The sequence below is a fragment of the Tympanuchus pallidicinctus genome, unplaced genomic scaffold (assembly GCF_026119805.1).
Source record: "Tympanuchus pallidicinctus isolate F22 unplaced genomic scaffold, pur_lepc_1.0 scaffold35, whole genome shotgun sequence".
NCBI lineage: Eukaryota > Metazoa > Chordata > Aves > Galliformes > Phasianidae > Tympanuchus > Tympanuchus pallidicinctus.
This window is the reverse complement of record NW_026294753.1, coordinates 1,823,251-1,842,622: the sequence shown is the minus strand read 5'-3', so window position 1 is coordinate 1,842,622 and position 19,372 is coordinate 1,823,251. Positions and strand designations below refer to the sequence as shown.

General features: G+C 55.9%; 4 protein-coding genes across 4 annotated transcripts; 3 read left to right on the top strand and 1 right to left on the bottom strand.

Moving 5' to 3' along the window:
* The first annotated feature begins 122 nt into the window (after positions 1 to 122).
* NR0B2 (nuclear receptor subfamily 0 group B member 2) lies at positions 123 to 2,277 on the top strand. The gene is made up of 2 exons (XM_052699241.1): positions 123 to 834; positions 1,329 to 2,277. Exons 1-2 carry the CDS (start codon positions 309 to 311, stop codon positions 1,607 to 1,609), a joined length of 807 nt encoding a protein of 268 aa, XP_052555201.1. The 5' UTR covers positions 123 to 308; the 3' UTR covers positions 1,610 to 2,277.
* A 1,533-nt stretch (positions 2,278 to 3,810) lies between these two features.
* Positions 3,811 to 8,361, top strand: GPATCH3 (G-patch domain containing 3). The gene is made up of 7 exons (XM_052699207.1): positions 3,811 to 4,182; positions 4,449 to 4,867; positions 6,173 to 6,347; positions 6,712 to 6,771; positions 7,033 to 7,154; positions 7,294 to 7,421; positions 7,955 to 8,361. Exons 1-7 carry the CDS (start codon positions 3,825 to 3,827, stop codon positions 8,172 to 8,174), a joined length of 1,482 nt encoding a protein of 493 aa, XP_052555167.1. The 5' UTR covers positions 3,811 to 3,824; the 3' UTR covers positions 8,175 to 8,361.
* A 669-nt stretch (positions 8,362 to 9,030) lies between these two features.
* GPN2 (GPN-loop GTPase 2) lies at positions 9,031 to 13,936 on the top strand. Its single transcript, XM_052699238.1, has 6 exons — positions 9,031 to 9,118; positions 9,450 to 9,885; positions 11,489 to 11,645; positions 11,833 to 11,993; positions 12,742 to 12,872; positions 13,355 to 13,936. The coding sequence occupies exons 2-6, from the start codon at positions 9,469 to 9,471 to the stop codon at positions 13,425 to 13,427; spliced, it is 939 nt and encodes a 312-aa protein (XP_052555198.1). The 5' UTR covers positions 9,031 to 9,118; positions 9,450 to 9,468; the 3' UTR covers positions 13,428 to 13,936.
* A 3,795-nt stretch (positions 13,937 to 17,731) lies between these two features.
* SFN (stratifin) lies at positions 17,732 to 18,622 on the bottom strand. Its single transcript, XM_052699248.1, has one exon. The coding sequence runs from the start codon at positions 18,470 to 18,472 to the stop codon at positions 17,732 to 17,734; it is 741 nt and encodes a 246-aa protein (XP_052555208.1). The 5' UTR covers positions 18,473 to 18,622.
* Between the last annotated feature and the right edge of the window lie 750 nt (positions 18,623 to 19,372).

Genomic DNA, 19,372 nt, shown 5'->3' with positions numbered 1-19,372 from the left:
TTCATTGAGAAAACGGCCACTGACGCCATGCTGAGATCTTGCTGGTCCCAGCCAATCAGTCTGGGGACAGCTGGTTGGTTGGGTTGGTTGTTTTTTTTTTCTTTTTTAATGAGGACCGCTTAATCACAGAGCGGTCAAGGCTGGGAAGGGGTGTTCCACTTGTGACTGAGCCTTATAAGAGCTTGTTTGAACAGCCATGTGCTGGCAGAGCAGAGGGGACAGGTCACTCCCAGGCTGAGACGGGGAGGAAACTTACAGTTCTCTCCTATCTGTGGAGCTTTACAGAGGATACAGGCTCCCAGGCTGTGATGACCAGTAGCATGGACATGGACTGCGAGAGGTGTCAGTGCCAGCATGAAGACAAACACTCAGCCATTCTCTACACCCTCCTGAGCCAGAACCTGAGCCACAGCCCACCCCACCAACGCTGCCTGTGTCACCAGCGCTGGACAGTTTGCCTCCGGACACCCCATATCACCTGCCAGGCCGCCTCTGATGTGTTGGTGAAAACCATCAGCTTCATGAAAAACCTCCCTTCCTTCCACCTGCTGCCACGGGGGGATCAGCTCCTGCTGCTGGACAGCTGCTGGGTCCCCCTTTTCCTCCTGGGGCTGGTCCAGGAGATGGTGACGTTTGAGGTGATGGAGACCCCGGCCCCCAGCATGCTTGAGAAGATCCTCCTCGATGGCCAGAGCAAAAGGCAGGAGCCTGAGTGGACGCAGCCCATGCTGGCCGCCGTGCAGTGGCTGCAGTGCAGCCTCAACACTTTTTGGAGCCTGGACTTGAGCCCAAAAGAATACGCCTACCTGAAGGGAGCCATCCTCTTTAATCCTGGTGAGTGCTCAACCCTCTCAGCTCTGCCTGCTGGTGGCGAGAGAAAGCCCTGCATGAGTTAGCATTTAAAAACACAGCTCTTGGCTTGGAGTCACTCAGAGTTTGGGCAAAAGCGTGTGTGAGAGCAGGGAGAGCTGCTCACATTATCGTTAGCATCAAAAGTGCAGCTTACAGCTGGGACGCAGGGAGGAGAGATACTGAATGTGGTGTTTAAAAGCAGAGACCTCCTCACCTTGCAAAGAAAGACTTAAATCTATAAAGGGGGACTTAAATCTATAAAGGGGGACTTAAATCTATAAAGGGGGTCTTAAATCTATAAAGCCTATGTCTGCCCTGTTAGTTATATTTACTCCCTCAACGCAACAGCCCTGAAATCCGTGTCATTAGGGTGGCACTCGGAGGTTTTCCCCAAGACACGGGGAAGGAGATGGGAGAAACCTGGAGCTGTTTTCCAGCCTTCCTCTTCACATGCCTTTCCTCCTTTCTCTTGGCAGATGTCCCAGGGCTGACGGCCTCCCTGCACATCGAGAGCCTCCAGCGGGAAGCCGAGCGAGCGCTTCAGGAGGTGGTGAGGATTCTGCACCCTGAGGACCAGGACCGTTTTGCCCTCATTTTGCTCATCACCTCCACCTTGAAATCCATCCCTCCTGCCCTCATCACAGACCTCTTCTTCCGGCCCGTCATTGGCAGCGCAGACATTGTTGAGCTCATCGTGGATATGCTGTATGAAATCACCAGCTGGCGGCCGGCTCCCTCACCGCACACGGCCCTGTGAGCTGCTGTGCTCTGCCACAGCTCTGTGGGTGCTCTCCATCAGCTGGCAGGGCAGCAGGGAGAACTGGGGAGCAGGCACTCGGGACAGGCGCCCTGAGCTCCACAGAGCTCCACAGCTGGCTTTGCGTGTGCCTCTTGCTAGGCTGCAGGGCTCAGCAAGGTGTTAGCAGAGCACTCAGGAAAGCAGCCTTGATTCAGCAGATGTCTGTGGCAGCTCCTGTTCTGCCTCTGCCAGTCTGTTTCGAGGAGTGTGACTGTGTGTGTGTGGCTGTTTCCCTGTTCTGCAGCTGGTAGTACTCAGCTGCTAGCAAGCAGGCCAGCCCCGTGACACAGGGCAGATTGAGTTAGAGCCTGCTCCAGTTGTTTTTTTATCTCAGTGAATCCTCAGTTCAATTAAAACCAATGTGTGTTTTGCTGTTAACTCCAAGAGATGAGGTCTGACCTCAACTCACAGCCCATGACAGCTCAACCCTGTGATAGTGGTATTTAGGGGTGCTGAGTATCTTCAGTGGGATCACTTGTAGAGTATGACCAAGTGCAAACAGTCAGAAATTAGATCCTTAAGTATTGGCCAATGTCTGTTGTGCACGAAATCTCAGAAATATTCATAAAGAATCTTCCTCAGGCAGCAAGAGGGAAAAGTACAAAATCTTACAGGGTGTGCAGCCAGCCGAATTAACGCCTTGTGCCTTTCATCAGATTGCTTCTTCTCTCCATTATGCCATGAGCTGCAACAGGATTGCTCACAGAGCAACGGATTTCCTAAGAGCAGTGAAACGTATGGCAAATAATGCTGCATGAACACCAGGGAGTCCGTCCTACCCATACACCACAAAGGTGCTTTTAGCAGCGTTGAGAATGGCTCAGGCTGTGGGCTGTTCTGTGACAGCAAGCAACACACTGAGCTACAGACACCGAACAAACCAGCAGAACTGTTGGTGGCAGAACAAAACATCCCTGCCTTGAGTTACAGCTGGTTAAACATGTAGCACGTCTGGAAACCTCACTTCTGTCTGCAGCTTTTGTAAAGCATTAGATGTCAGTATTTTGTGGGTGAACCTTCTTTCGGTTTGTATATAAGATACAGTAAATTATTTTTTTAATAAAGCGTTTTACCTTTTGGAAAGCGGTGGTGACTTTCAGGGAGGGTGTCTGTTACGTTCCTGGGATTCCGCACTTAAATACTGGCTGCAGGCCTGGTGTGGAAAGGACACCTGAAAGCAGAGCCTTTCCCCTCTCAGTGAAATCCTGCTGCCTCGTCATCGCAGGGCAGCGCTGCGATGTGGTCACAGCAGTGCCTGATTCACAGCCCCGTGGCACACAGTGCCCTGTGCACCCAGCAGAGAGAAATCTGCAGAGGCAGCAGAACCGCAGCCTGTCTGCACGCTGCGCCTTCCTTCATGCACGCAGCCTCACCCGGAGGTGCTGAGGCAGGAGGTGGGTGCTGACTCACCTGGATGTGCACACAGCCGTCAGCAGGCACGGAGACCAGGCTGTGTGCCACGCGTGGCCCCGCCGAGGTGCCTGCTGGAGCCACGCAAGGTCTCCTGGTTCCCCATCGCCCTGAAACACATCGCGTTTGAACAGGAGCCTGGTGGGAGAGCGGCGCGTTCTGCCCAGCTGTCCCTTCACCCCCGCTGCCAAACCGCAGCAGGCTGCTTCCAAGGGGATCTCAGCCCCTGACAGCCATTTTCCAAAGGGAAGGAGGCTGTGAGTCACCGGATGATTTCCGCAGGCCCACGCCAGCCACGAGCTGCTCAGCACGGTGACACACGCGTGAGTCACTGCGTGCAGGGCACCCAATAGCCCCGTTGGCACAGTAACCCAGCAGCAGGCAGGCAGGCGTCTGGGCACAGGGAAGAGCCCCCGGTGCCTCCATCCCACTGTGCTCCCAGCAACTCCTGGAGACAGGGAGCCCCGTGCATGGTGGGGCGGCGCCTCACTTCAGCCTGACACCACAGCATCACTCTTTTTCCCTGTCCTACGCATAGCTCTCAGAGCTGCTACTTTACCGAGCGTAAAAGAAATTAAAAGGAAAATGAAAATAAGGAAAAGGAAAAGCAAACACCAAGACCCCTCCCCGGGTTGGGTTGCACTGACCCCATGGCCTGCAGTACCCCTCCCCGCCACGAGGCGGCGCCATCTTCCCCGCGGGTCTGTTGATGACGTCATCACCGCGCGCCCAGCCCCGCGTGACGCACCGTTCGGCGGACAAGATGGCGGCGCCCAGTTGTGAAATCCCTAATGGCGGCGTCGCTGCCGCTCGTTATTGCCTGGTAAGCGGCATCCCGGCCGCGCTGCGCTCTGCCCATCTCCGTGCCTACTTCAGCCAGTTCCTGGAGGCCGGCGGTTTCCTTTGCTTCCACTACCGCCACCGCCCCGAGCGCCCGCCGGCGGGCGGCAGCGATGGGCAGAGCGCAGCGCCCAGCACCTGCTGCTGCCCGGTGGCCGTGCGGCCCGGCCGGGCCCGGCGCTTCGTCCGCATGTACTCGGGCAGACGTTGGGTCGGGCCCGGCGGCACCTCGTTGCCCGGCCGCTGCCACGTCCGCAGGGTCCGCCTCAGCCCCGGGACAGGTACGTCTGGGCTCCCCTGTGGGCCCGTTGAGCACAGGGTGGGTCGTCCCTACTTCCTCCCCCCCCCCGCTTTCTCCCTTCCTTCCCTCTCTTCCCTTTTTCTCCCTCTCCCCCCCGGTGGAGTTTCCTTAACACCTTACATCTGCTATGGGGCAAGCAAAGTCAGTTTGGGGGCTGTTCCCTAGACCTTCCCAGGAGGGCCCCGATTTGCCCCTCTCTGGTGTTGGTGTGTTTTCCCTCCCCAAATCACTCCTTCCCTCTTCCAGGCACAGAAACGTTTCCTAGTGGAGTGGACATGAAGGCTGAGGGTGAAACCGTCACGGAATCGGACTTGAAGCGGCTGCCTGAGTTCAACCCCCCTTCCTTTATGCCTTTTGGGAACGTGGGCACCCCTCTGAAAGTCTTTCTGGAGCTGATCCGTGCCTGCAGGCTGCCTCCCAGGATCATCAAGAAATTACAGCTGGATTTCCCAAAGACAGGCTCATCCCGGAGGTATGGCAACGTGCCTTTTGAATACCAGAACACTGAGACGGTTATAGAAGAAGAAAGAGTTTACACTGCTACGGGGGATGAGATCACAGAGGACGAGGGGCCTGTGGCAAGATCTGAGGTGACTGATCCAGCCAGTGCTGAGGAAGACGAGGTGGGGCAGGAAAAGGAGGAAGAGGAGTCGCACTCGGATGACGTGAGTGGATTTTTGTAGTGCTGCCTGCGGTCAGGCGCTGCGCTGCAAAGCTGAGAGAATTGATGTAACTCTTAGAGCTAATTTTTAATCTTTTAATTGTACTGGGAAGTCTGCTTGTCTGAATATGGCGTTAAATGTGGTTGTTCACATTCTGAGCTCCTTGGTGCACGTGGTGGTGCAGATGTTAGTACTTCCAGAGCAGCTTGTCCAAGTGAAAGTGCTTCATGGTGTGAGCACAAAGAGCTCAGTCCAGAGGATGGAGCCCCGGTGGTGGCTGGTGCTGCAGGAGGGCACCTCTGCCTGCTGCGTGGCAGGTTGGTCTGGCTCTGATGTTGCTTGTAAATGAGATGGCTGGAGACTGAGGAGCACATCAGTGTTCTGGAAATGACATGCAGAGTCGTGCAGATGGTTGACCTTGAATGTTCCTGCAATACAAATTAGTCATTTGGAGAAAAATGACTTTCTTGACAAAGACTTCTAGAAAACTGGGCTGGTCTGGCTCTCAGAGATTATCTTGCTCCCCCCGACAGACGCCTGTCTAGCCTGCTCTCCCAAACCTTTGTTATTACAGAGGCAGTGCAGTCCTGAGGCAAGCCATTCCCGTTCCTGGCTGTCCTGCCATTATGCACCAGAATTAACTTGTATGTCAAATCTTTGCTGCAGTTTTATTCCATTAGATTCTCCTACCAACAGTGGACACAGAGAACACTTTGTTCCTTCCTTTAAGAACTCTTTATTCAACAGCTGCTTTCAGTCTTTTCCAGACTAAGCCAGTCTGCTCCTCTGGCCGTTTCTCAGGGGCTCTGTTTCCTGGATCTCCAGCTGTTCTTTTGGACATTCCTTAGTTGGTTGGTGTCTCCCTTGAAGGGCTGTGCCCACAGCTGGGCAGACAGCACTAAAGCTGTCAGTCTGATTTGTGGCTGTGCCAGCAAACTCCTTTTCTGGAACCCATACAATCTCTTTAGGGATCTACTTGAGTGGAATTAATTTGTTGCTAGTGCTGACTTTACCTACAACACACCTGCTCCTTAAATGGACATCTTTGCGTTACAGATCAGGTACGCTGCTGAAAGCATGCTGTGAAGTGGGTGTGATGTGGTATTTTTCACCACTTCTGTCTGCTGACTCTGGCATTAGTCAGGGGAATGAGGTCATCAGCGCTGGTCGTGTCAGTGCCTGAGAACAGCAGGCTGAGACGAGCTCTGTTGACAAAGGTGTTTTATTGTCAAGGCCGTGAGGGTCAGGGAAGTGAAAAGGAGACTTTGTGCTGCTGCTGTCCCCCACCTTTTGCTGGCTTCTTTGCAGGACAATGATACCTGTGAGGAATGGGAGCGACACGAGGCTCTGCATGAGGATGTGACCAAGCAGGATCGTGTGGAGGAGCGGCTGTTTGAGGAGGAGATTGAGCTGAAGTGGGAGAAAGGAGGTTCAGGCCTTGTCTTCTACACAGATGCTCAGTACTGGCGGGAGGAGAATGGAGGTAATGTTGCTGTTTGTGTCGCTGCACTGCAAACTGACTGCCACAAGCTGGGGACTGGGGGCCCAGCCTGGCAGAAGCAGATAAATCAAGTATAACCCGTCCAGCTCAGCTGCAGATATGGGCATCTGGTGATCGATTTTTAAGCCTTCCCTTGGTGACAAAACCTGCAGAAGTTCCATCTGATGGCTCCAGGACCTGCTGGTCCTATTAGCAGCCTATTCTGTAAGCCTGTGGTTTGTATACCCTAATATCTGTTCCTTCCCATTTTGTTAGAGAAAACAGGGGATCGACTGCTAGCTAGCAGCTCTTCTGTGTCAGACATCCACAGCCATTACCAAAACCGGTGCTTTTCTTCTCTTGGCAGACTTTGATGAGCAGACTGCTGATGACTGGGATGTGGACATGAGCATCTACTATGACAAAGGTATTTGAGCTTGGAAAAACTTCATAGGAAACAGGGGAGGTTGGGAAGTTCTGAACCTGCAGAATTTTTGACGTGGGGAACTCAGTCATCCTTTGAAAGCATCTGAGACGTCACTGTACTTGAAAGAACATTTTCTGGCTGTGAGAGCTGCCAAAAAGAACAGGTTCTGCTTCCTTGCTGGGTGGTGCTGTGGGGGAAATCGCAGCAGGAAGTAGCTTTCCTGAGCTGTTCTACTCCAACTCTTGCTTCTTTTTTCCCTAGATGGAGGTGACAAGGATGCTCGTGACTCAGTCCAGATGTGGCTGGAACAGAGACTTCGAGATGGTTTGGAGGATGGGTCTACATCAGGGCAGCAAATCGGCACCTTTGAGAGATACACCAAGGTGAGCTTTGGATACAGAGTGGATGGGGAAAGGCTGTGCTGGTGATGTTCAAAATATGTGTGTGTTGTGGAGGGAGGTTCTGGGAGGATGAGGGTGGGCTTTGTCCAACACCTTTATGACTTTTTTTCTGCTCTTCCAGGGCTTTGGCAGGAAGGTTCTGGAGCAGCAGGGCTGGACGGAGGGGCTGGGATTGGGGAGCAACAACTCTGGAATGGCTGAAGCTCTTGACAATGAGGGTCAGAATCCCAAGTGCAGGAGAGGTCTGGGGTAAGTACCTTGTCCTCCCCTGCCAGCCTGTGTTTGGAGCCTCTGCCTGGCATCTGCAGCTTAAAAAGTGAGGACTGTGAACCAGAGCAGTAAGGCTGTGTCCCAGGGCCCTGCCACAGCACTCCTGAGCTGACTGCTCTGCTCTTCCTGACAGTGCAGTACTCTTGGAAGGGCTTGTGTTGTTACACTAAAAGAACTGCAACCATTTGCAGGTTCATGCAGCACACAAACATAAGGGAAATCCGTGCTCAGGAATTAAGGGTCGCCTGCTGCAGTATTTCTGTAGGAAAAGCTCAGGTGACTGAGCAAGATTGGTGTGCCGTACTTGTGACTTGTCTGTGGGCTTTGCTCAGTGCCTTGTCTCACTGCGAGGGCTGCTGCTTGTTCCTGTCTGTGGGATGGCTCCAGGACAGAACACCTGCACTGTTTCTGCCCGTTCCTCCTTTATAACACATGGAGGAGACAGCCTGCATCTACAGGGGCTTCCCACTGCCCCAGCGCTGCTGAGCCCAACGCTACCTGCTTCCCTCTAGGTACCATGGGGAGAAACTGCCAGCATTCAGCAAGGTGAAAAAGCCACGGAGAGAAACTCCTGTCCTCATCTCAACCATCTACGATGACCCTGAGCCTGTGGACAGTGGTGACCAGCTGCTCAGGCGCCAGCCACCCACTGCCATGAAGTACAGACAGGGCATGCCTTTCGTCCGGGCGTCGCGTGGCGCTCTGCAGAGCTCCAGCACTCAGTCGCACTGAGCAGAGACAATCACAGAGCCTTTTTACTGCTCCTGCTCCTGTTGACCGCAGGCTGGCTCCTGCTGGTCTCAATACTGGAGTAGTTTGTTCATATATTTATTTTTGGAAGAAATAATTTGTAACGGAAAATGCCCTGATTATTTTTTTTAACTCCTCCTGGAGCTATTAAAGTGAGGGGAGATATTAATGGTCCTATTTGTTCACTGGGAACGAGGTGGGAATTGCATTTTTATGCCAGAGCTTTAAAGCCAATACTGCTGCCTAGATCAGCAGAGCTGCTGTGTTAGGTCCACAGCCAGCTCAGCCCAGAAAGCAGAGCGCATAGTTCACAGCTCCTTGAGACCTAGGGCAGGACAAGTACAGACAGGGCCAGCTGTGGCAATGTAACTGTCCTGCAGAAAGTTTGCTGCGGGCTCACAGCTTTGTCTTGCTTGGGCGTGACAATCCCACAGTCCCAGCAGAAACTCACTGGGATGAAAGACACGTCCTGGCAGCCTTCGGGAAGGCGTCTCCCTGTGGTCAGGTGTAGCAGCTGCTTCCTTCCATGCTTCTCTGTGACAAAGCCTGGGCTGCAGAGAGCCCTGGGCTGAGAGCTTTCATCCATGTGACCTGGCGTTGTGGTGTTACATGTGAATTAAGTCTCCTCCGAGTCAGTGGGCTCCAGCCTTTTCCTGCTGCTTACTCTGCACTTCTCATTAGGTGTGGCAGAGACAACGTAGAGAGTCATTTCTGTTTTTGGAGGCGGAGGTGGGGGTGCTGGGTTTGTGCCTGGAGGAAACGGGTGGAGCGGGGAATCGAACCGGCAAACCCTAGGCGCCATTCGGTCCGCTGCGCCCTCCGACCGCTAGGGGGCGCCATGCAGGCGGTTGCCGTTCCGGGGCCGGAACGCGGTAAGCGGGGCCCTGCGGGCACCCGGACCCAGAGCTGAGACACCGGTGGTGGCGGTGAGCGGGAGGGGGAGCACGTGGGGGTGTGGGGGAGACGTGGGGGGGTTTGGGGGCTGGGAGAGGTGGAGAAAGAAGAGAAGGGCCGGGAGTGAGGTGTGGGGACGGATGTAGGCATAGAGGGTGTGGGTGGGGACGCGGCGGGAGAAGGGGAATGGGATGTGGGGCTGGAAGAAGGGAGCAGGGAAGGACGCACAGTTGTGATGCTGGCTTTGGGTCCGCACCCTGCTGCAGCACCCTTCCTGATTCGCAGCCACGGGCTCAAGGCCCAGCTCGCAGCGTTCGTATCCATGGAAATAAAGTGAATGAGAGCTTTGTATTTCTTGCTCAGGAGGAGGAGATGAGCCGCCATGTCTGAGAGCAGCAAGGGCGGCCCGCTGGCCTTTGGCCAGGTTGTGATCGGGCCTCCAGGCTCCGGCAAGACGACCTACTGCCATGGCATGCAGGAGTTCATGGGCAGGATTGGGCGCAAGGTGGCTGTGGTGAACCTGGACCCAGCCAACGAGGGGATGCCCTATTCCTGTGCTGTGGACATCTCTGAGCTCATCACCCTGTCTGACGTGATGGAGAACTTGAAGCTGGGGCCCAACGGGGGGCTCATCTACTGCATGGAGTACCTGGAGGCCAATTTCGACTGGCTGCAGGAGAAGCTGGCTGCCTTCAGAGGTCACTACTACCTGTTTGACTGCCCGGGCCAGGTGGAGCTCTACACCCACCACGACGCCCTGAAGAACGTCTTTGCACAGTTGGCCAAGTGGAATTTCAGGGTGGGTTCAGTGCTGTGGGCACTGCAGCTGTGCAGGGGGCTCAGATGCTGCACACCTTGCAGTCGGGGCTTTTTGATTGTGGATGTGGCTGCTAATGGCTCTTTTCTTCACCATCCTGCTTGTTCTCAAGTTGCCCCAGGAGGTTGTGGATGCCCCATCCCTGCAGGCATCCAAGGCCAGGCTGGATGTTGCTCTGGGCAGCCTGAGCTGCTGGTTGGTGACCCTGCACACAGCAGGGGATTAAAACTAGATGATCTTTGGGCTCCCTTTCAACCCAGGCCATTCTAGGATTCTATGATTTTATGCTTGGTGGGACAGGCAGGAGTAGCTTGTTCAGGACGTTTAACACGGTGCCGCTATGCTGAGCAGGAACATGGGTTCCTTCCTCCCAGATTCTCGCTGCTGGAAGGTTTGTTCAGTGTTTTATTTGAGTCAGTGCTGTATTTCAGGGCAGGGAATGCAGTGTGCGTGCAGGGCGAGTGCAGATCCTCTGCATTGCACTGTGAGAAATTCAGGTGTCATCTCAGGCCCTGCCTGCTGCTCCTGCAGCCAAACCAAATCGCTGTGCACATCGTAATACGTGCTCTGTGCTTTCTTGCACAATGGAAGATGCAAATTAGGAAGCGCGGGTGAGAAGAGTCCCATAACCACACTAACTTGCCTACGTTGCATTTGTTTTGCATTTGGGCCAAACCATGAATGTGCAAACCACATGTGATGCGAGCAAGAAGGGCAAGTTCGTTTGCTTGAGAGTGTCGCTGGGAATCTGCACATTAGAATTCATCTTTATTCAAATAAACATACACGAAACTGCAGTTACTAAAAAAAGATGGTTACGTTCCTGTTTTGATGGGCACAGCAGTGCTTACACCTGCCTGTGAGCTTTGCTCTGGCTTTGTGTTTTTTTGTGCTGCAGAAGCACGGCTGTGACTCAACCACCCTCAGCTCCAGAGCTCTGCCTGCGAGTGGCATTGTGCAACTGCCAGCAGCTTAGCAGAGATCGCAGACCACATTGTTACAGCCGCGTGAAACGCAGGGAATCGAGCAGCTCGTTAATTTAGTGATTAATTATTATTTCAAACCACAGGGCGCTTGCTTCTCCTGGCACAGTGTGGTGTTCTGCAGTTGCTGCTGTTGAGCTGGCAAACTTTCCTGTGGGGAAGGGGGAAACGTTGAGGCAGTTGTGTAGCTCAGGATGGGGGTCAGCCCCAACTGCCCCCAAAAACCTGCAGAGTGCAGCCGAGCGGGGAACTGCTGCTGCAAAGAGAGATGTCCTCAGAAATGTGGGAGCAGTTGGGGTGTGAGGGCGTCCTGCGGTGCTGCAGCCTTCCCACGGCCCTCCCTGCACACAGCATCCTCACTCTGAAGCCCCCACGGGTGTGAGGGTGGAGATGGTGGACCTGGAGATGGATGGTGATGGTACCCATGCGTTGTACAGGTTGTATATCCATATGTATATCCATAGGAGGGTGTTTTATGTACGTGTGATAGCTTTCCCCACGTAGGAATCTGTGTGGTTAGTTACACCTGGGTGGGTTGTCCTTCTCAGAGTCTCCCAGGATTAAAGCAGAAGGATTTTCACCTGTGTGCCTTTGCTCCCCAGCTGGCTGCAGTACATCTGGTGGATTCTCACTACTGCACAGACCCTGGCAAGTTCATCTCCGTGCTCTGCACCTCGCTCTCTACCATGCTGCATGTGGAGCTGCCCCACGTGAACGTCCTCTCCAAGATGGACCTGATTGAGCAGTATGGCAAGCTGGGTATGGAGCCTTTCAGAGAGGGAGACGTGGAGTCAGGTGGTGTCAGATGCAGATCAGCTGCTATGGCACAGGGCTGCTTTGCTGGGAGCTGGTTGGGAAAATGGTGTAAATCTCGCTGGGTTCTCGGTAGCAGGAAATCAGCCACATCTACAACAGGTTTTCAGAGCCTCTCTGTGTTTCCCCACAGCTTTCAACCTGGATTATTACACAGAGGTCTTGGACCTCTCTTACCTGGTTGACCATTTAGCTTCTGACCCCTTCTTCAGAAACTACCGCCGCCTCAATGCGAAGCTGGTGGAGGTGATTGAGGACTACAGCCTGGTGTCCTTCGTTCCGCTCAACGTCCAGGTGATGCAGTGGGAGGAGAGGGGCAGAGAGAGCCAGCCAGGATGTTTGGGAGCAGCTGGGTGGCACGTGGACGTGCAGAAAGTGGGGAAAGCCTTCTGCAAAGGCTGCCCCCAAATCCCATATTGCCTCTGCTGCTTTTCCCTCTGCCCCTAGAAGTTGCTGTAACAAATGGGGACAGTGGGGGCTGAAAGGCTTCACAATGGAGAGACTCAAGGATGGAGGAGGGCAGTGAAATGCACCCAGACTTGCACATGTTCTGTGGCAGCCGAAGGAGAAGGAAAAGCTGATGGGCTTGGAGCTATGTGGGCCTCCTGTCCTGGGGTGGGGAATTGAGACTCCTTCGTTCTGCGCCCGCATTGCAATTCCGAGCCATTACCTAAAACACTTTCAAATCAGGGAGAGCAAAGTAATTTGGAGATGGGAGGAACGCATCTGTGAGCGAGGACTCAAAATGTTAATTTTGAAGTTTGCAGAAGTGTCAACAAAGGGAGATGGGCTGAGATGAGCAGTGATGAAAGGGAGCGAGAGGGCGGAGGGTGTCAGCCCATCGTGTATTCAGACCCCAGGGGGGAGCTCCTCCTTGTCCTGTTGCCCTCTGGGCTCAGGGAGGAGGCAGGCAGTGCCACGGAGGCTTGGAGTGTAGTTCAGGTGGCCCACAGCCTCAGAGAAAATGGGTGGTAAAGGCCAGCATGAGCTCTTGCCCCCGGGGAGGGTTGTGTTTCCTGCGTGTCACCTCTCTCCCTTTCAGGATAAGGACAGCATGCGGCAGGTGATGCAGGCAGTGGACAAAGCCAACGGCTGTTCCTTTGGGGACCAGGAGCACAGAAGCCTGGAAGCTCTGATGTCGGCAGCAGTGGGAGCAGATTTCCACTTTACTTCGTATCCTTCTCCACCGATCCTCCCTTGCTTTAATTTCTCCTGGGCAAGAGGGGCTGGAGGTGGGGCTGGCAGCTTGCAGGTGGTTCCTGCCATGGTCTGATGCTGTGCTGTGATGCAGATGCTCAGCCCAGAGCTCAGCAGGCAGTTGTCCATACCACAGCTACTGCATGCCTTGCTAATTGACGCTGTACATGTGGGAGGAATCTTTTGACAACTCTCCTCTCCTTCACACTCGCCTGAACTGTTTCTTTACGCTCTGTCCAAACCATACAATTGATTCTCCTGTACTTGTCGGGTCTGGGATCAGCCAGAGCCAGAAATAACTCAGGTGATGCGTGCTGCTGCCAGCACTGCTGCCTCCCTGCCAGCCTTCAGGCACACGTAGGGGTTGGCTCCTCGCTGAGAACGTTAGAGCTCCTTGTAGAAGGGAGTGTTTGAGCCCTGCCCTGCCGCCTTGTTTTCCTTAATTAGTGCGTTATCAGCACCCTTGCAGTGCAGGAGAAGTATGTGCAATCTCAGGACAAGACGGTGGAAGAAGAAGTGATGGATATGTAACACACCCAGCTCCGCCGCAGCCGCGCTCTGCTTCGGCAGCTCTCCTTTTGCTGCTGAGAGTTTAAGGGACTCTGTGCTGTGTGACTCAGAGCAAGTGAAAGTCTCTCCAGGCAGAGGTCTGCCTGCTGCGCTGCCTCACTGTGGGAATTGGAGCTCAGCAGTGGAATGGATGGGCTCTGGCTGAGGACGAAGCAAGTTGGGTCTTCTTGGGGCGAGAGAGAGCTGGGTGGGGGTTGTGAGAGAAGAGAAGCAAGGGAGACTGAGCTTTGCCACGTCTCCTTTTCCCCAGTGAGCCCAAGGTAGATGTGGGGAAAGAAAAATCGGCTTGTTTCTTCTCTAGTGAGACTTGAGACGTGAGTTCTTGGTTTACTTCCTAGGAGGTGTACGTGGCCCTCGTACTCGGCTAGGAAGCCTCCAGTCTGTCTCAAGGAGGACAGAGAGAAGGTTGTTTTTCTTTTTTTTAAATAATGATGGACTCTTTCTTAATAAAACACTTTGTCTCGCTTTCATCTTGGGAGTTTGCTAAACCTGAATAAATAAAACCGAGTGCTACAAAGCCTGGGGCTAAAAACCCTCTGGTGGGAACGTCACAGCAGGGCTGTTTGCAGCGTTGTGTTCCTCTACCTGGGAGCTGTGCAGGTCCTTCTCCAGCTGGAAGTGGGGCTGGGAGCCAACCTGACCAGAGTGTGAGCTGAAACTCCATCCTCGTGCCTTGCTGGTGTGGGTTTCCAGCCCGATCTCTGAGCCTCGCATCTGAAGCAAAAGGGATGGATGATGTGCTCATAAAAAATAAGTAGATTTATGGCTGATTTTTCACGGCTCTGAGAGATTTGGTGGCTTAAAAAGGTGCTGTTGGGTCAAGCCAGAGTTACCCGCGAGCTGCCAAAGCTTTTGTAGCCGCTCGCCTTCTGCTGATTTTACCCCTGCAGCACCTGCAGCCCCAGCCCTGCGGTGGGGAAGATGGAAAATCAAAGAGCTCTGAGCCCCGAGGGGAGCGCTGCCGTGTCCCACAGACCGGGTCCTTCTCCTGCACGTCCCCACGCCGGGAGGGGACAGATCCCGGGGGCTGAGGAGGTGACAGCCTGGCTCCCGTCGCTCCCGTTGAGCAAGCATTGGGCACGGGGCCAGGATTCGTCACCACGGTGCGGGCCTGGCCCTGGGGTCCTGGCTCCCAGCCCGTGTGTGGTCCCTCCTGCCCCCACCCCCAGCTCTGTGTTCTGTGGGGTCGGGGATTGGGAATGGTTGGGGATGGGGAACGGAGTGGTTGGGGATGGGGAACGGAGTGGTTGGGGATGGGGAATGATTGGAGGTGGGAGATGTGGAATGGTCGAGGCTTTGCTCACGGCTCTGTGCACCTCCATCCCCCTGCCCCACAGCACAGCTCCCCCCCACAAATAGGTTCCAGTGCCCAGGACTGGCTTACTTCAAAGCAATGGGCTTGGAGTGAGCTGATCCCAACAGCAGCCCAGGAGTGTGGGGCTGGGACCAACACCAACTGGTTTCAGAGCCCCCTAGGCTGGGATGGGCACCATCCCTCACTGCCTCAGCCTTGTGCTATTCTCTGTGTGTGGACAGACACACAAACACAGAGCAGGTGGGACGGAAGGGTCCTTCCAGGCACTGCAGCCATCCCAAACATCTACTCCCAACCACTGCAAAGCCCACCACCAGCCTGGCTGCCTCCCCCTGATTTTGGGTTCAGTGAACTCCCCATCAGGGCAGCACTCACCATGGGCACCCCAAAAGCTGCCCTGCTGTGGCCAGCAGCCCCTGGGATGGGGCTCAGCCTCTGTCACCCAGCCTGGGGACAAAGAACAAGCCTGGCTGTGTGTCCTGCTGCCCGTCTGTCCCGCTTAGGTTGTACAAGCAGTGCCAGTGAGGCAGCAGAGATCTATTCCAATAGCCATAAAGCCATGGCCAGTAGCCACCAGGTGTGGGGCTGTGCTGGGATCTGCTCCCAGCGCCCACCACCCATCCCCAGCCCTAGGGTGGCTCTGAGTTGGGGACACTCCCTGGACATGGGCACCTGAGTCCCGTTGTGCTGCTGCTGCTCAAAAACCCTAAAATCCACATGCACAGCCCTGCTCTGTTCCTGCTTTGGGAAGATAAGGATGGGGAGCCTTGTGGGTATCAGGGATTCCTCCCAGCCCCAAAAAGCCTCCGGGCTGTCTGGGAGGCTGGGGAGCAGCACGGCCCCAATCACACTGCAATCTGGGGCATGGTTATCATCTCTCACTGCCCGCCGTCCCCTCCCCGTGTCCCCAACCCCTGGGGTCACAGCCAGCGGGTGCCTGCGGGTCATCCTGCACGTCTGCCGGCCCTGCACTGCCCAGTGAGCCTGAGAGCAGCTCCAAGGAGGGGTGGGTGTGTTCTAGGCAGGACAGAGGCCAACCACGGAAGCCCCTCATTTTCCATTCAAAGGGAACCGATGGCACCAATGGACCCCAACCCCATCCCCATCCCCAACCCCACGTCCTCTCCTCAGCTCTGGGTTGGGGGCTCCCAGCATTGCCTCGCAGGCACTGAGCAGGCTCTGCCACGGGATGCGGGGCTGGGTGAGCAGGTTCTGCTCCACGCATCCTCCCACGGCCAGAGCATTCCCACGGCCCCATCCTCCCCACCCCAGGGTCGTGCCTCAGTTTCCCCAAACCCAACATTTGACCGTGCCCAAGTGCAGCTCGGCGCAATGTCCCCGATGTCCCCAAGCAAAGACCCCACTGAACCGGCACACCCTGAGTCACGCCGCTTCCTCCTGCCACCCCATTTCCCATCAAAGCCGGGTCCTGCCCACCACAGCCCAGCCCTGCTGCTCTCCATCTGATGAGCTCACGGCCCAGGCTGCCGGGACTGGATTTCAGTGTAATTAACTGTTCGTGTTGAAACTCGCGCTTTGAGAGCTGCGCCCTTCGCTGTGGCTGAGCGCCAGGGCCAGAAGTGCTGAGCTTTCTCCTGCGCCGGCACATCTGCACCTCCACGGGGATGTCCTCACCTTGGTGGGATGCTGTCACCTCCCCTGGGACAGCTCCACGTCAGTGCTGTAGGGGTTGAAACATCCTGAAATGTCCCCCTGTCTGCACGGAGCCCCAGTAGTGGGGTCTGGGATACTGTGGGTTGTGTGGATTGGGTGGGGACACCATGGGGATGGAGACATCATGAAGGTGGGGGACATCATAGGGAAAATGTGGGGACGGGAATATTGTAGGGATGGGGACATTGTGGGGATGGGAACACCATAGGGACACCGTAGGGATGGGAAGACCATGAGGGTGGGAACACCATAAGGATAGGGACACTATGAGGACCGGGACACTATGGAATAGGGGCATCATGGGGATGGAAACTCGATGGGAACGGGAGCACCATGGGGATGGAAATACCATAGGGGTGGAGACACCCGGGGTCTGGGGAATGGGAATACTGTGGGGATGGAAATACCATGGGGGTGGGGACACTATGGGAACATCATGGAGGTGAGGACAGTACAGGAATGGGAACAGCGCAGGGATGGGGGCACCGTGGGAACAGGGACACACAGCTGCAGGGTTGGAGACGTGGGGCACCCTCTCCCTATGGAAAAACCCACCTGAAATGCCCATCTGGAAAGCCCTTTCTGGGACCCGTCCCTGAGGTCTGGGCTCGCTGAGTACTCCCACAACCCACGGCAGGGCTGGGAGGGGCTGCAGGCAGCCGGACCTGTGCTTTGGGGGCCCTGAGTGCTCCCCCAGCACGGCGTGGCGTGCAATGGGACCGGCGCTGGGAGCTTCAGGAGCTGCCTGGGCATGTGCACGGGAGGAGAGATGAGGCGACCACAGAGGCAGGCGTGCACGAGATGGTTTATTGGAGCCGCACAGAGGCTTCGGCAATTCACGATCCTCCAACTGGGTGGGGGGCACGTCGGACCCCCCTCCCCTTTTTCCCCATCCCGTCCCATCACCTCCTCCCACTGCCCCCAAGGGACCAGTGGCGTGGCTTCAGCCCCCCAAGACGGTAGGTTAGGGCCCCCCTAAGCCACGCTGGGGTATCTCCCAACCAAAATGCTAAAGGGGTGGGGGGAGCATGACAAGAACATGGGGGGGAGAGGGAAAGGGGAGGCCCTGCCAAAGGGCAAACATATGGACCCCACTCCCGGAACTGGAGGGGGGGTGAGGGTGGGAGGGGGGGCGAAATTCCTTACCCACCCCTTCAAAAAAAAAAAAAAAAAAGGAAAAGACACCGAGGGGTTTTGGGAAGGGAAGGAGGGGGAGTCTGGGAGGAAGAGGAGGAGGAAGGAGGTGGGGGACGGACCCCAGCCGTGTGGGGGCCGTTCAGTTCTTGGGCTCTTCGCCAGCCTCGCCGCCGTCTTCGCCCGCGCACTCGGCTGTCCATAGCGTCAGGTTGTCCCTGAGCAGCTGCATGATGAGGGTGCTGTCCTTGTAGGAGTCTTCGCTGAGCGTGTGCAGGTCCCCCATGGCCTCGTCGAAGGTGGTCTTGGCCAGCGAGATGGCCTGCTCGGGGGCGTTGGCGATCTCGTAGTGGAAGACGGAGAAGTTGAGGGCCAACCCCAGGCGGATGGGGTTCGTGGGCTGCATCTCCTTTTTGCTGATGTCCATGGCCTCTTGGTACGCCTTCTGGGCGCTGTCGATCGTCTCCTTGCGGTCGTTGCCGGCGGCCACCTCGGCCAGGTATCGGAAATAGTCTCCCTTCATCTTCAGGTAGAACACTTTGCTCTCGGCGTCGCCGGCCTTCTTGATGAGGTGCTTCTCCAGCAAGCCCAGCACCACGTTGCAGACGCCCTTCAGCTCCTCTTCCACCTTCTCCCTGTATTCGTTCACCAGCTGCGCTTTGTCGTCGCCCTCCTCGGTTTTGTGCTCGATGCTGGAGATGACCCTCCAGGCCGAGCGCTGGCAGCCCACCACGTTCTTGTAGGCGACGGAGAGGAGGTTGCGCTCCTCGTTGGAGAGCTCGTCGCCGTGCTCCACCACCGCCTTCATGAAGTCCGCCATGTCCTCGTAGCGCTCGGCCTGCTCGGCCAGCTTGGCTTTCTGCACTTGGTGGTTTCTTGCCATGGCTGAAGGCGGACGGGCGCGGGACGAGACGTCGGGGCGAGGAGCGGGGCTGGGAGCCGTCGGAGCCTCTGCTGAGCTTCGCCGCCTCGATTCGCTTTTGGCTGAGCGTCGGAGCCCCGAGCGAGAGCGGGAGGAGTCAGCGAGGCTGAAGGAGCGGCCTCCTCCTCCTCTGCTTCCTCCCCGCTGAGCCCGCCCTTAAAAGCCAAATTGCCGTGAGTCATCGCGCCCCGAGGCAGAGGGGTGCTGGGGAAGGGGTGAGCGGGTGGCACCCACCCTGCCTTCGCTCAGGGTGCCGGGAGGGAGAGGATGAGCTCAGGGAAGTCCTGGGGTCCTCGGAGAGCCCCCCCCTGTCAAGGGGACACCCCAGGGGGACTCCGGATCCGTGGAGAACTCTGGGTCAACGGGAGATCCTGCATTAGTGGGAGACTGAACCAATGGGGGAGCTCGGATCAGTTGGGAACCCTGAACCAATGAAGGTCCCTGGATCAATGGGAGACCCCAAATAAATGGGAGACGTCGAATCCATGGAGACCCCAGACCAGTGGGGGACCCTGAACCAATAGGAGAGCCTAGATCAGTGGGATGGTCGGATCCATGGGAGACCTGGAATCAATGGGGTCCCCAGATCAATGGGAGACTCTGAATCAATGGGGGAACCTGGATCTATGGGGGACCCCAAATAAATGGGAGACCTGGAATCAATGGAGATCCCAGATGACTGGGGGACCGTGGATCAATTGGGGACCCTTCCCCATCTGCCAGCAGTGCTCGGAACAGGGAGCAGTGGGGTGAAGCAGGAATGTGGCAGCACCCGGTGCTCCCTTCCCAAACACCCTTAGAGAAACAGCACGGGGTGGGCCTGGCTGTAAAAATGGTCTCCTCCCAAAAATCCTATCGCTG

Excerpts from the sequence above, each read along its gene's own strand:
- NR0B2 (XM_052699241.1), top strand. The coding sequence starts at position 309 with ATGACCAGTAGCATGGACATGGACTGCGAGAGGTGTCAGTGCCAGCAT. Across the intron at positions 835-1,328 it reads AGCCATCCTCTTTAATCCTG|ATGTCCCAGGGCTGACGGCC; the intron begins GTGAGTGCTCAA and ends TTCTCTTGGCAG.
- GPN2 (XM_052699238.1), top strand. The coding sequence starts at position 9,469 with ATGTCTGAGAGCAGCAAGGGCGGCCCGCTGGCCTTTGGCCAGGTTGTG. Across the intron at positions 9,886-11,488 it reads TGGCCAAGTGGAATTTCAGG|CTGGCTGCAGTACATCTGGT; the intron begins GTGGGTTCAGTG and ends TTTGCTCCCCAG. Across the intron at positions 11,994-12,741 it reads TCGTTCCGCTCAACGTCCAG|GATAAGGACAGCATGCGGCA; the intron begins GTGATGCAGTGG and ends TCTCCCTTTCAG.
- SFN (XM_052699248.1), bottom strand. The coding sequence starts at position 18,472 with ATGGCAAGAAACCACCAAGTGCAGAAAGCCAAGCTGGCCGAGCAGGCC.
- GPATCH3 (XM_052699207.1), top strand. The coding sequence starts at position 3,825 with ATGGCGGCGCCCAGTTGTGAAATCCCTAATGGCGGCGTCGCTGCCGCT. Across the intron at positions 4,183-4,448 it reads CCGCCTCAGCCCCGGGACAG|GCACAGAAACGTTTCCTAGT; the intron begins GTACGTCTGGGC and ends TCCCTCTTCCAG. Across the intron at positions 6,772-7,032 it reads GAGCATCTACTATGACAAAG|ATGGAGGTGACAAGGATGCT; the intron begins GTATTTGAGCTT and ends TTTTTTCCCTAG.